The sequence below is a fragment of the Macrobrachium nipponense genome, chromosome 11 (assembly GCF_015104395.2).
Source record: "Macrobrachium nipponense isolate FS-2020 chromosome 11, ASM1510439v2, whole genome shotgun sequence".
NCBI classification, from domain to species: Eukaryota; Metazoa; Arthropoda; class Malacostraca; order Decapoda; family Palaemonidae; genus Macrobrachium; species Macrobrachium nipponense.
Genome location: NC_061087.1, coordinates 53,863,615 through 53,879,891, shown reverse-complemented (window position 1 = coordinate 53,879,891; position 16,277 = coordinate 53,863,615). Strand labels below are relative to the sequence as shown.

General features: G+C 38.6%; 1 protein-coding gene across 5 annotated transcripts in view; it reads right to left on the bottom strand.

Annotated features, from left to right (window-relative positions):
- The window catches only part of LOC135205932 (lymphocyte cytosolic protein 2-like), a 408,856-nt gene that overhangs the window by 79,486 nt on the left and 313,093 nt on the right, over positions 1-16,277 (bottom strand). For all 5 annotated transcript variants that reach the window (XM_064237130.1, XM_064237124.1, XM_064237141.1 and 2 more), the window contains one exon: positions 11,585-11,632. In XM_064237130.1, coding sequence (XP_064093200.1) covers positions 11,585-11,632 — 48 coding nt within the window. The remainder of the gene's footprint in view (positions 1-11,584; positions 11,633-16,277) is intronic.

Below are 16,277 nucleotides of genomic sequence, written 5' to 3'. Positions count from 1 at the left end.
TTTCATATATATAAAACTAGTCTTGAATAAGGGTATTTTTCGAAGTAGTAGATTTCTAAACACGATTTTCTAATGAAAATTAAAATCTGTATAGTAATACCGTATTTGACGACATATAGTGCACACTTTTTTACCCAAAATTTTGGCTCAAAAGATCGCCTGCGTCTTATACATCGTAGGTGAAGTTTGAGACCTCCCAGAGGCCTAGGCTAATCTTCTCTCTGACGCTCACTAACCCAGCTTACGCTCAGTACTTTTACCTACCCTAATCTATACGGGCTGCTCTACGAGCAAGAGCCCATGCTGGCACAAGGCCAGCTTAATCTTAAACAACAACAACAACCCTAAACTCCATACTTCCTTATTTTATTGCTGGTATTATTGTATTATTACCGGTGTTTTAAAAATGAATTCGTAACAATGAAAGCAATCTGATCTGAAATGCTGTGACTTGCGTTTATAAACATCACTTCATAAGAGTAATATTACTCATTGAGCTCTCTCTCTCTCTCTCTCTCTGGATATGTATATATTAATATATTATTAATAATATATATATATATATATATATATATATTATATATATATAGCTATGAATAACTTGATCACGAAATACATAAAACGTGATGCTATGTATAAATAAAGGTGATTTCCTCCGTGGCATCACCTGTTTTCAAGTAATAATTTCCTTGTCATTGTGAATTTCACTTATAAATTTTGAATTTAGAATAAAATTTTTTGTATTTAAATTTTTTATGAGTGTATCATTTACCACCAGTATTATATTTTATTTTTGTTTAGGTAGTAATATAGAGTGGTAATTGTGCTGTTCTCCTCAAGTGAATCAGAACCTGGGAAATACTCAGATTTAAAATCATTGAAAGAGTGGAGCCCTTTTATTAAGATTACCTCACATTTATTTTAATGAACTAAGACTGATTGTTTTCTTGATTGTCAAGTTCTATAATGGATCACTGTTACCTTTAGAATATTCAGTCGTATAGTATTTGTTTTGATGGGTCAGGTGTCTGGATGTAGTGAGGTAGCTGGTAACCAGGTACTTGATCAAACGGTGCCCCAAGTATAAAAGGTGTCCCAGACCCAGTATTAAAAGAGTCTCTTGCTCTAACAAGTACAAATGGTAAGTGTAGTAACCAGATGTTTGGCACTTTGGGTTAGCAAGTATTAATGGTGTCCAGACCCAGATACTCTGCACTTCGTCACAAGTATTCATGGTGCCCACAGACCCAGGAGGAAAACAAATCACATTATCACTCTAGCTTATACTGGCGGTGTTAGGAATATATTTTGTTAGGAGAGTGACCATATATTTGTTTTTGCATTTTATTGCAAGAATTTTTATTTGAGAAAAATGGCTCCGTTTGATACTCAGGAATTTTTAGCAGCCCCTTCCATCCAAGTGTTATCTGAAACTACTCTGACTAAGGCACAGGGGAGTGCTCTAGCAGTAGCATGTGGTGGTCATGTGTGTAGCAGCATGATAAAAGCAGAAATCAAATGCATTGACATGCAGGCATTCATAGACTCTGGTAGAATAATTGATGAAGATGAGTTGGAATTGGTTCAAGAGTTGTTGAATGTAGCACAGGCTGATCATATAAATAAACAAGTAGAAAAGAAAGAGAAAAGTGATTCAGAGTTAGAACTCAGACACATAGAAGCAGAAGAAGGTTTGATTAAGCTGAAAATGCAAGCTCAAAGAGAAAGAGTAGACTGGGAAAAACAAGAAAGAAGAGAAAGAGAAGAAGAAAAAGCAGTAGAAGATGAAAGGCAAAGGATAAAAGAGGAAAAAGAAGCTGCAAGACATGAAAGGGAGATGGAATTGATAAGAGCTAGATCCACATTACCTGTAACACTGTTTAACCCTAACCAAGGTAATCATTTGATGTAGTAAGAGTGCAGAAGTTAATCCCTAATTTTACTGAAGAAGCTCCAGATGAGTTCTTTCATCACTTTGAGAAGAGGGCTTCAGGTATGGGATGGCCCGAAGATAAATGGTTAGTTTTGCTACAAACTGTCTTGATAGAAGTGCTTATTTAGCCTTAACAGATGATCAGTGTAAAGACTACAAGGTGCTCAAATACAATGCACTACAAGTATACCAGATGACCCCAGAGTACTACGAAAGATTCAGAAATTTAAGAAATGATGAAAAGGTAACTTTCTTGGATTATGCTTATAAAGTGAAGTGTTTTAAAAGATGGTTGGAGGCAGCTAAAGTTACAACTTCTGAAGAGTTAGAAGAGTTAGTTGTTTTGGAGCAATATTTTAGAGATATTCCTGAGCATAAAAGAGCCTATTTGGGAGAGAGAGAGAGAGAGAGAGGTTAAAAAACTTGACAAAGCTGCTACACTGAGTGAAGACTACAATATAATTAGTAGCAGGCACAATTACAATGTCAAGTACCAGAATCAACAATGCACAGGCTTTAAGTTGCATCCAGGTTCCAGGAGCAATTTTATAAATGTGAAACCTACAAGTAATAATACTCCTTAGCAAGCTAATGTGAAATCCTCATCTAATTTTGTAAGACAATTGCAAAAGCCTAATGTTGTCTACTTCAAGTGTGGAAGAGCAGGATACTTCAGTCAGGAGTGTTACCGGAACTATCAGCAGTCAAAGCATGTTGGTCAAATAGTAAGAGGTGACCTGGTGAAACAGACAGTTAAGAACAACGTGGGGAAGAATCAGACTACAGGGAAGACTGAAACTAAACAAGCCGAGTGTTTAGCAACCAGTGGAAATGTAACTTCAAGCAGTGAGTGGCTGAGCAGTTTGGAGGCTTTTAAGCCATATATCTATGAGGGTACACTGGCAACTCAAGAAGAGAGTGTGCAGGTACCAGTCAAGATTTTACGCGATACAGGCAGCAACCATAGTGTGGTGTTGCGTGGAGTTCACCCAATGTTGGAGAAGAATCTCACCAGAGATTCAGTTATTTTAAAGATAACATGTTAAGTAGTGTAAAATTTCGTTTTGCAACATACATAAGGGGGAGAGAGAAAACAGTACCGTAAGAGGTATAAAGAGAGACTGCTCTGTCCGAGCAGAAGTTGTTGTTACCCACCTTTTGAAAATAGATGAGTTGAGCTAATTTTTTATTTTCTACTCACTTCATTCAGAAAACAGCCAAGGGGCCCCATACTCGATATTGCTTCATAATCTTTCGGGAATCTTCCATACAACTGTATCATTTCATGTTTACTTGCAGTAATTAAAGATTCTATTGCTAGAAAACCATTTCATATCTCTAATTTGTTAACTCGTAACTCTTTCAATTTGTCAAAAGAGGAATTATCGACTCATAAGTAGTTAATTGTGAATTGGAAAATTCCATGACATCACCGAGATGATGTAATGTGTTTTCGTCTCGAACTTGTGTGCTAAACTGCACACATATGCCCATATGCATATGGTGATAGAGAAGATTTTATTCATTCCACTCTTGAGATCTTGGGCGTTAGGGAGACCAGTGTGTGTGTCTCTCTCTTTCTCTCTTCCTCTCTCTTGCTAGCTCATGTAACGTAACTCATGTTTTTGTATAAATCGGTCACTCGATATTACTAGCCCTGTAATTTCTTAGTAACATGTTAATTAGCTGTGGAATCTGAGCATAGTGTTATCATTATTTGTGTGTGGTCAACAAAAGTGTTGAAGATTGTAACAGGCCTTTCTTTTTGAGTGAGAAGTTGCAACTGCATTTGAAGGTATTGTAATTTACAAATATTTTAAAGTGCACCTCGAGGTTTTATTTTACAGTGTTTTGATAAAATGAATATTTTTTATGCATTTTTCTTTTGTTTTGTTCTTTTGATATGTCCATTTTATATGCTTAATGTTTGTACTGTCAATGCTTTTATTGCTTTTCATATTATTGTGTTTTTGCATTCTCTTCATTTTGTTTAATTAGATTGAAAATTTTTTGATTGTGTAATTGTTTTAATCTAACATTTGTGAATTAATTTGCATTTAATTAAGTTTCTTTTCAAATTTAATTATTGCTTTATAATTTGAATTAATTAATTTTTTTGATAAACTTTGATTTAATTTTATTTAATAATTAATTCAAAAACTAATCAAACTTTTGTTTTCAAGTAATAACAATTCCCTGAGATTGTGAATTTCACTTATAAATTTAGAATTTAAAATTAAATTTTTGTATTTACATTTTTTTAGTGTATCATTTACCACCAGCATTATATTTCATTGTTGTTTAGGCAGTAATACAGAGTGGTAATTGTGCTGTTTTCCTTAAGTGAATGAGAACCAGTGAAATACTCAGATTTAAAATTATTGAAGGAGTGGAGCCCTTTTATTTAGATTACCTCACATCTATTTTAATGAACTTAGACTGACTGTTTTCTTGATCGTTAAATTCTATAAGGGATTACTGTTACCTTTACAGTATTCAGTTGTTTAGTATTTGTGATGAAGGGTCAGGTGTCTGGCTGTAGTGAGGTAACTAGTAACCAGGTACTTGATAAAACTGTGCCCCAAGTATAAAAGGTGTCCCAGACACAGGATTAAAAGTCTGTTGCTCTAACAAGTAAAAATGCTTGGCACATTGGGTTAACAAGTATTAATGGTGTCCAGATGCATATACTACTCTGCACTTTGTCATAATAGTATATATATATATATATATATATATATATATATATATATATTATATATATATATATATATATATATATACTAATTTCAAAAAATCACAATAGATGCATGTGACTTCATCAAATAAGCGAATACCACAGGAATATATATATATATATATATATATATATATATATATATATATATATATATTTAAAAAATCATAGTAGATGCATGTGACTTCATCAGGTAAGCAAATACCACAGGAAAATGATAGGCAGAAATCCTAGCGCCTTCGTCTTTCCTAAGACATTGTTAAGGAACGAATGAAATACAGTTGGAAAGACAGTTATCAGGTAAACAACAATGAAGAATATCACATGGTTAATTGTCAGTTGGAAATAAAGTTATCAGGTAAACACAATATCAAGAATACCAGATGGTTAATTGTCAAAAGGGTAAATATCAAAGAGATAATCCAAAATTATTGGATATCACACGGTCACAAACCTAAACATATATTTAACCCTAACAGAAACTGCAACGTATCCATATAGTCCAAAACATGTAAAAACGGAATATATTAATTTTGTTGCTTATATTTATCTACAATCTTTTTCATTGTGAAGGCATCAAGTTTAAATACACATTTCCATTATTTGACTTGATGAAACAAGATTCAATGATATTCCTTTTAACTGTGTCATTACAAGGGATTAATGCTCTTGCTTGACTCCAGTTAATAGGATGATCTAAATCTCTCATATGTACAAATAATGCATTCGATATTTGTCCAGTTCTCACAGAATATTGGTGCTATTTGAGACGTTGTGAAAGAGATTTAACGGTTTGTCCGTAATAGACTTTATCGCACTTTTTGCAAGAAATTTCATATATGCAGCCTGGAAAATCTTTACGAGAATTTTTTATTATTAAACTCTTGACATTAATATTACTGAAAACAACATTTGTGTTAAAAAGCTTTAAAATTTTACAAATTTCTAAAAACTTTCACCATAGGGTAATTTTAGAATGTTATGCTTACTAAATTTAATTTTGTCATTGGTTAAATAAAATGTTTTTCTAGCTCTTTTCCCATCCTACATCTACAAAAGTCCTTGGGTATTTAAGTTTCAAGCCAATAACATAAATAGTTTTAAATTAGCGTCAACAAACTATGGGTTACAGACACGTAAAGCCCTTAGGAACAACCCCGAAAAAACAGAGAATTTAACATTTTGATGGTGATTGGAGTAATAATGAACAAAAGAGGTAATGTTAGTTGATTTCCGAAAGACTGAAAAGGTGAAATTTCTATCATTTCTTTGGACAGTTACATCAAGAAAATTCAAATTACAATTTCTTTCTTCCTCTACAGTAAATTTTTATAGAAGGGACTAAATTATTGAGATTATTAAGGAATTCCTGGAGATTTTCGTGAACTGTAAATATTGGTAAGGACAGGAGATAAACATTTGTACAAAAAAAACTGAAACGTTGGCAACAATAAAGAAACCCTAAGTAGTGAGCTTTTTTGCCTTTTCACTTGGTCTACATACATACATACATACATACATACACACACACACACACACACACACACACACACACACACATATATTATATATATATATATATATATATATATCTATATATATATACATATATATATATATATATATATATATATATATATCAAAAGGTGCGAACATGTAGACATCAAAGTGTTACCGAAACTCAGAAGATCAATTAAGGAGTTTATTATGACACGTTTCGTTTCATCCTGACACATCATCAGTCTGTAATGTAAAATCAATTCACATTTATAAAAAATATATAATTAAAGTTTACATGCTATTGCAAAAAGGAAAACATAAAATACTAAAGTTATTCATAAAAATTATTGTTAAAAGCTAAAAATACTAAAATTATTTACAAGGTGACATTAAAATTGAAGAAATTTAGGATTAAAAAGGAATATTAACCTTAATAAAGCAAAGGACAAGAAAGGAATGGCTGTAGGACCGTCGTTTGCTCAGATCTCGACTACGCCAAGAAAAGCTGAGTAGAGGATTGACTAGAATTGAGGGAAGGAACGAGGTGCTTGATATGTAAAGACTCAAGTGTTATATTATTGGCTATGCTGGGTATTGTCAATTATCGAAAAATGTTTTTTGTTAATTTCAATTTTACAGAGAGCTGCATGATTTCTTATATTTGAAAGTTCAGGGTTGGTTATCCTCTGGCCAGTTCTGTAGCTCACTCCCAAATAACTAGAATATCGAACTTGCAACAAGCGTTTCGTCGATCCAACGTAAGTACCGGGACACCCCGGGCAAGTAAATTTGTAAATAATATTGGATCGCATAAACGGTTGCAAATTCTCTTTATGACTAAGAAGTGAGCCTATTTTGAGAGGATTGAGGTATTAAATTAACTTTGAGACTTCCGAAATCTCTTTCAATAATTTTCTTGATACGGTCTCCCAATTTATTTTTGAAAAACTATGGAATAGTGGCGTATATGGGTAGTTTTTGGTACATCAAAGGATGGGGTATTTTCCATGAAGTTTAAGTTAAGTAATTTGTTTACTATTTTATAAAATACCTCTGTAAACAAATTAACTAACTTAAACTTCACGGAAAATACCCCATCCTTTGATGTACCAAAACTACCCATATACGCCACTATTCCATAGTTTTTCAAAAATAAATAAGAGACCGTATCAAGAAAATTATTGAAAGAGAGTTCGGAAGTCTCAAAATTAATTTAATACCTATTAATCCTCTCAAAATAGGCTCACTTCTTAGTCATAAAGAGAATTTGCAACCGTTTATGCGATCCAATATTATTTACAAATTTACTTGCCCGGGTTGTCTCGGTACTTACGTTGGATAGACGGAACGCTTGTTGCAAGTTCGATATTCTAGTTATTTGGGAGTGAGCTACAGAACTGGCCAGAGGATAACCAACCCTGAACTTTTTAATATAAGAAATCATGCAGCTCTCTGTAAAATTGAAATTAACAAAAAACATTTTTCGATAATTGACAATACCCAGCATAGCCAATATATAACGACACTTGAGTCTTTACATATCAAGCACCTCGTTCCTTCCCTCAATTCTAGTCAATCCTCTACTCAGCTTTTCTTGGCGTAGTCGAGATCTGGGCAACCGACGGTCCTACAGCCATTCCTTTCTTGTCCTTTGCTTTATTAAGGTTAATATTCCTTTTTAATCCTAAATTTCTTCAATTTTAATGTCACCTTGTAAATAATTTTAGTATTTTTAGCTTTTAACAATAATTTTTATGAATAACTTTAGTATTTTAAGTTTTCCTTTTTGCAATAGCATGTAAACTTTAATTATATTTTTTATAAATGTGAATTGATTTTACATTACAGACTGATGATGTGTCAGGATGACACGAAACGTATCATAATAAACTCCTTAATTGATCTTCTGAGTTTTGGTAAACCTATGTCTATATATATATATATGATATCATATATATATATATATATATATATATATATATATATATATATAGATATATTATATATATGTAACATATATATATAGTATATATATTTGTAAGCAAAGAAAAAGTTTTGTTTATAATAAAGACAGGTTTAAGCTTTTCAGCTCCCAGCCTCATAGCCAAACCCAGGAATAACCCACTAGTTTGGCAGCTAGTTTCAGAGCATGCTCATAACCACATGTCTGTGCATCACCTGGCACATGTCCCACATGTAACTACTCACATTGTAACTACAGCTCCATCTGTACATTGTATCAAAAGCAGATAATATCTTGTTAACAAATCAGAGTACTCTGAGCATCCTATTGTATGTTACCTTTACAATGGTGACCACAAGGGGAACCTGCTCGACCAGCATAGTTCTCGGCCTTTTCTATGAAGCAACAACCATCCACTAGACTGCAGCTCTGGGTTGCTTTGGACTGCAAGCTCTCAGCTGTCCTCCACTCAGTAGACATAGTATAGCACTTACAAGAACACAGTAAATATAAAATTAAGTTTTTGCACAAAAACCTGGTAACAATGGACTAAATATGGCCAAATCTACCACTAAGAAACAATCTTGTAAATGTCAAAGAATAAATGAGATGTCATCAGACAAAGTCTCTAATACAAAAGTGGTAAATCTGTTTGTCACCCTTCTTGATGACTGAACCATCTGTCTGATTCCAGAGAGCAGATATACAATTCTGAATCTGTAATGTCTCAAGTTTAACAAAGAAGGCAATCATAGAAACCCTTTTTCCCAGCAGTGTATATTGGCTGCATGTAAAAGGAGAGAGAGGATCTCTTAAGAAGAAAACCAGTTTCCAATGCAGTTGCCTGCCTACACCGGATGAGCCCTCAATCTCCTTAATGCTCCACTTAAGGACACACAAGTGAGGGCATCTTAGGATGAACTTGAGCCCCTTCTTACATAACCAGAGTTGGAAGTTGTCAAGAAACCAAAAAGGTAAACCTTACCTGGGAGATATGGTTATGCCTTCTACTAACAAACATCTACTCTATTATTCCCAACACCAAAGGCACACTCAAGGCTTTGCAACATGCTACCCACTTCAGCTGAAAGGCCAGAGAAGACTAGGACATTGACAACAGCAAGCTAGGACTATGAACAGGGAGCATACAAACCACAGCACAAAGAGTGCCCCAATCTCTCATACTGTGCATCTACTATCATAAGTTTGGGAAAGTAGCCAAGAACTGTGCCCCTCTTTGTAGCTGAATAAAAAAAAGGCAGCGCAACCACCCAAAGAAATATGATTGTTACCACAATACCAATGGATGCTAGCTCCAACAGATTCTACGTTGTTGAAGGCACCCCTACCAAGAAGTTGCAAGGGACCAGACACCTTCCAGCCCATACTGTCCGCAATGAAGGACAGCTACTGATGACCACCAGAAACCCAGCTGCACCCAGGTGCTGCCAACAGCAGCCCATAGCATCAAACAGCCATCAAGATCTTACCCTCCATCCTACTTGGTGTCACCTTCCTCAGACACTACAGGTTGCTGGGAATGTTGATCATTGCCACCTGGTAGAGCAGTCCTCCTGCCAAATAGCCCCTCTCTCCATGAGCCCTAAACAAGCAGAAACATATTAATAAGATGGGTGGCTCCTTGGGGCTTGCAGAGAGAGGGGCTGTTCAGAAGGAGAACCCACATCACCTAATACAGGAGTTCCCTGGTGTCTGCAGACTGGAAAACATCAGATTCCCAGGGTACCTGCAAAAGACGACATCCACCACTACATGAAGACAATAGACCTTCCAGTCCACTCCAAGGTCCACCACCTGGCAAGGGAGAAACTACTCACTGCAAAGAAGGCTTTAAAAGAGATAAATTACATGGGCATTGGACAAAAGGCCTTCATCCCCGGGGCTAAACTACTCCAACCTGACAGTTTTTGATGCCCCTGCGGAGAATTACGTGCCACATGGTGGATGTCACCTACACCCTACATGGGGTGAGAAACTTCCCTAAATTCAACACAATGAAGGGTACTTTGAAGTTTCAGTCCATCTCAAAGATATAGAGAGAAAACAGCAATCATTACGTCTTTCAGGCCATATACCTTCAACTAATCTACATTCAGCTTCCTGAATTCAGGAGTTGCAATCCAGAGGCTGATGCACAGCATCCTGGGAGACCTCCCCTGCTACATCTGCTTTGTTGATGACATACTCATATTCTGGGAAGAACACCAAAAACATATCAGAGCTACACTATTCCATCAAATGGACAAGTCATCCATTCCAACACATGCATAGCTGGGGCCTCTTCTATCCAGTTCCAAGGTCACTACAATTCTGACAATGGCATATGTTCTCTACCTTCCAAGGTGTCAGCCATCAAAAAATACCCCAAACCAATCAACATAAAAGAACTACGACAATTCATGGGAATGGTAATTTGCAACCACACACTCCTGCCCAACATTGCTCAAACCTTGGCACACCTCTACAATGCCCTCAGCCAAAAAACCATGACACTCACTTGGCCTCCTCACCCAAAGGAATGCCTTCAAAGCAACTAAGACTGCACTCCCCAACACCAAGCTGCTGGAGTTTCCCATCCCTTATGACCAGCACTCATTATGAATGCAAGCAACATTGCTACAGGTGCCATCACTGGGTAAACAATAAATGGCATCACTAAATCCTTTGGTTTCTTCAGTTGAAAATGAACACCAGCAGAGGAAAAACAGTATAATTTTTTTTTAAATCCACCAATTTTCTTTGTCCATTTTTGGGGGTTGGAGAGCCCTATAAGCTCCAAGCTTTGCTACAAACCCAGGTTCAACCAGCAATTTCAGCAGCCAATCACAGAGAACCTGTAAAGTTGCTTGTTTATCACCAGTCACCTTGTCTCACCTAGCCTGGGTTACCATCAGCTCTATTGTTGTAACTAAAATTTGATACTCATACTGCATCAAAATGGATCAAATTTCAACGATAACTCAAGAGTATCTGGGCATCCTGTTGTATGAGATAACGTTAACAACCTGACAGGCTAGGGTTAATGATGCTTCATTGTGACTTCTCAGAATCAATTAAAACAAATGTAAATTTTAATAAAAAAAAATTTCATATAAAAAGAGATACTCCTATTCAAATAACCTCCAATCTGAAGTGTGGACTCTTGAAGAAGTTTCTTTCAGTGGTATTACATTTCGACAAAATGGGCATAATACGTATATGTGTTAGATCAATATCCACTTTGATGCAGATTTGATTTATTTCACTTACTCATCAGGTACACTTCCCCACTCTATTTTTCAAAATGACTGGAAACAAAAACAAATTTTGATTTTAATAAATCTTTTAAAAGTAATGTCTTACTTTGTGTTGGCTTTGTCTTTATGTATTGTGCATGAACGATGCAGAATTCTTAATTGTTAACATAACGTAAGGAAAAAAAATAAAATACCTTGGTTTCTCTTAGGAAGAGGAGGAGGCTCCTGACTTGATGGAAAGCCTGAAAGATAAATTACATGCACCATTACTTATATGAATCCACGATGATAAAAGTTTGATTTCTTACAAGTCCTCAGCTATTCATAAATAATATTGATATTGTTTCTTTTCTCTATTCATTTGAAATTTAGTTACCACGACTATGTACAAAACAATGTAATCAATACTAAAAAAGCATATGATCCTAAGCCATTCTTTGGAAGAAATAGTACAAGCTTAAAAGTTCTTACAAAAAATTGCAGTGAATGTGGCTAAATATAAGCAAAGAAAAGACATAATAATATTAACTGACTGCTACAGAATAGATGACCTAGAAGACTTGTAATACATTGAAGGAATTCGAATAATGAAGAGAATGCAATATTTAAGTGTTATATAATTCAAAAATACCAACATTTAAAAGTACTGTACTGAAATTTTTATTTCACGAAAAAAAGCTTTTCATACATGGAGTAGCCACAGCCTAACCATGCCACTGTAAGGTTGGACCCAGTTGCAAAGTGTATCACAATGGTAGATCTGGAACAAAGAAGGGTGGCAGAGCTGGGTTTATCCTACATGAAAAGCTACAGTATGTATACCTAGGAAAAATAAAAATTATTTTAAAATTTGGTATATGCTCCTACGGGAAACTAAACTCGTTTTCCATATATGGAGACTCCCCTCCTTAGGCCCTCAAGTGGGAGGATGATCTACCTGATACTATGTTAAAGGGGTGGGAATTCTGCAGAAACTCTGGCACTCCACATCCCTAATAAATTACCACCCTTTGGTGTTTCATCCTCAGGCAGGAGGACCCATACTGCCAACTTCCTATCCCTCCAGAGAAGCTCGCCTGTAGTTTGTCCCCAGGCTGGTGGCTCTGTAATCACCATGCTATCCTGTCTCCTTAGATCATGCAACTTACTATAGAGGGGCTATGGCCTCCCAGTACAGATCCCATGCATGGGGATGCTAATCCAGCCTTCCTCCCACTTTTTCAGGAGAGTTGGGTCCCTGGCCCTGGATGGAGCCCGTTGTTTGGCTCTATGGCCTCTCTACACCACCTGCTGGGTTGCAACTACTCAACCCAGGGTGAACAAGTCTAAGGATCTGTGGGCTATATCCCTTGAGGCAAAAGATTGTGAAGGTCTCCTACCTATCCCCTATATACCATTGGCACTAACTTTGCCCTGAAGGCCTGCCCCCTCCTGGTTAGCACCGTATGCCCTGGTTATTGCCCTCCTCAACCAGAAGGAGGTGGTGTTCTTTGACAATTCCCTTTTCTTCCTGCATGTACCAATGAACAGTTCTGCATGTTAACTGTTGGGCCGCTGTCCAATTTAAGCAGTGTCTGACAGCTCTGACTAGGAACAATAACATCTCCCTCTCTCCTCCTTTGAAGTTGCCCAAGAACAGGATGGAGAACCCTTTGAATCTCAAGTCTGGGGCTGCAGGGTTCTGCACAAACTCAAAGGACATGGTCTCCCAACCTTACAAGGCTAGGGTCAAGAAAAACACCATCTTCGATGTTAGCTCTCTTCAGGGGATCACGCAGTGGGTCTCTCAAGCTTGCCTACACCCTGGTCAATCCAACTTGGGAGCCCTGACTTCCCCCAGGCCGCATGACTGCTCAAAACTTCTTATGAGTTGCAATATTTCCAAGGATGCCAACAGTCTATTTTCTAGCCCTTGAACTTTTGCAAGAGCTGCTCTATATCCTTTGACCATTGCTACCAAAAGGTCTTGCTTCTGTCTGAGGCACTAAAAAAGTCTGCTACCCTGAAGAGAAGTCAAGGGTGGAGAGTGACCCCTTCAATGACATCAATCACAGAAGATGACCCACTTTTTCTAGTATACACTGGCAGAGGATGCTTGTAGCAAGTCTGATATCAATTTCACAGTTCCCCGAGAAAAGCTTCTCTTTTGCAGAAGTTCCTGGATGGCCTCCGCCCATGTAGGAAAAGCGTGTTCGCTGCCCTGAGGTACCACCTGATGTGCGTCTGGACCAGCAACATGGCCAGTGAGAGCTCTCTTGGCATGTGTACAAGCAACTACTGATGGTTGGCATACCATTCCACTTCCGGCCACATTAGGGCCCACCAGCATTATCACAGACCCAATGATGAGAACATTCTGTTTATAACCTTCCTCAATTGGCTGAATGGGGGAAGATGTACAGTCCATGTTTCCCCATGGGTGCTGGAAGGCGTCTTGCATCACTGCTCTCGAGTCTGGCACTGAGGAGCAGTAGAGGGGTACCTTGAAATTCTGACCCATGGCAAACAGGTCTACTGATGGCCTGTCCTACAGAATCAACAATTGGTTTGCCACATTCTGATGATCCCCTACTCAATTCCTTTACACTGGGAGGTACCTGGCAGCTAGGCCCACCCCAACTCCACATGACCAGTAGTCCATCCTTACTACCAATCAACACAACTTAGAGGGGTCATCTCACCATGCTTGTTGGTGTATGCCACACAGTGATGTCACTAATCACACCCACTGAGCGGCGCTTCAACTGTCCTTGGAAATGCTGGAGTGCCAACCACGCTGCCCTCATCTCTGGGAGACTGATATGTTCCTTCCTCTTATCAGTCCCCCAAGTCCCAAAAAGGCACTCGCAATCCAGGTTCACTCCCCACTCTCTTTGGGAGGTCAGAGAATATCATTTTAGGGAGCAGCTTGCTGAGGGGCACTCCCAGCTGTAGAATGCCCATGTCTAACCACCAATCCAGGTCTTTTATCACTTCGTTGTTCAGAGGAATTAGTTGGTGTACCCAATACATCTGTAACTGCCACTGCAGGGAAAGAAGGTGAGACCTTCCTTTGAGCACTACTTCTCCAGAGATGTCAGATGCCTATTAACACGGGCACTAATAAGCCGGCTATGAGTTCTCAACCATGAACTCCTGAGCCACTTGTAGTAGACTGTGTATCCTTGCCGGGGCTACGAAGGCTCTCACGACCAGTGTCTACCAGCATACCTAGGTACCCGATTACAGGTTTTGGGACCAGGTCTGACTTCTGCCAGTATATCACAGCCAGTTCTCAGCACAGACTCAGCAACTTGTCTTTGTCCCTCTGCAGTTTCTGTGCTGACAACATCAGAATCAGCTAGTTACTAAGTATCTCCTTGGGAGTGGGCCCAGGTCAACACTAGTTGGAATATCCTTATGAACAACTATGGAGCTGCTGCTAGGCCAACGCAAAGGGCCTTGAACTGTTAGGTTGCCTGTTGGCATGAAGGGAAGACACTTCCTCGAAGAGTGGTGGATGGGGTTATAGATGCACTCTTCCTGCAGCTCTATGAAGATTATGTAGTCTTCCTCTCGGACTTAAGCTAACACTGACTAGGTTGTTTCCATTGAGATGATGTCTGCTGCAAGAAGTTGTCTGAAGCAGAGAGACCTATCACCAGCTTCCATCCCCTGAGACTTTCTCTATCAGGAACAGGGGACTGTAGAGCCATGGTGACTACTCCTGTACTGCCTCACTTGTCTCCTTCTGTAGGAAGGCTCTCGCCTCTGCTTGTACAGCCAAACCCTTTGTTGACTCAGTCCTGCATGACAGGATGGAGCTCTGCAGCTCTGCCACAACATCCAAAACTGCTAGGCAACTCCTCACATCCACCCTCATAAGCAGATGGGAGAAGGAAGTTCCGATGTTTCACCAGGATCTGCCCCTTTTGCCAGTCCTCTTCCATCTACATATATGGAAAGACAGAGAGGAAATAAATGCCTGACCTCCACTGCCACATGGCTTGGGGAAACAGTGACCTATGTGACAGCTGACAATACCTCAGCTAGGGGAAGAGCATAAGTGGGTTGGCACCCCCTTGTCTTAACTGCTCTGCCACTTTGTCCTCCCACAAAACCACTGGCAGAGATTCACTCCTCACTGGGAGCAGGTCTGCTCAAATATGAGCGACCTGACTCTTGTTCCCCATGTCAAGGCCACCTGGCTTCTGACTGAAGACGGTGGCCCTGACCAAAGATCACATTTATCTCCTTTAAGAAGGGTCCCTAGCATAGGTCCAACCACAAAATGAAGTGTAATGCCCTCATGGCCATCAGCCCCAAATTGTTCATGTACATGTGGTTAAATTGCACACTCTGCAGTTTGAATATTTCTGGGGGAGGCGGGGCGAGGAGGGTTGACACCTAGCCTGCAGAGGGGATCCAAGGAATGAGGCGCCGCATGGATATCTTCAGGGAGGTATAATACTTCTCTTGACTTGAGATGGAAGGGGTTGCCAATAAGCCTTACAGATTGGCGACCAGTAAGTTGACACCTACCAAAGCACCATGCAACAGGCAGGAGCAGGATAGCTTCACTGATTGCCTCACCTCTGGGGTGGCATCTGCCAACTGCTTCAAGCACAAGAATGATGGGAGCACTGAAGAGGAGAGGGATGCTACTTTCACCGAGCCTATGTATTCTTGTTATCAGGGTTATGATCTGAAAGCCCTTCTCCTCCAGGCTCGTCACTTCCTCTTACACACTCCAGGGAGTCACGATATGGCTCCTCTTCCTCTCTGACTGCCAGAATGAAGTATGGCTCTCCAATGCTCTCTGGTCCTGGTGTGCCTTCTCTGACTCTGGATCTGCCATAAACCTGTTTGGATTTTGTTGCCACTAGGTGTTCCTGCATGATGACTGGA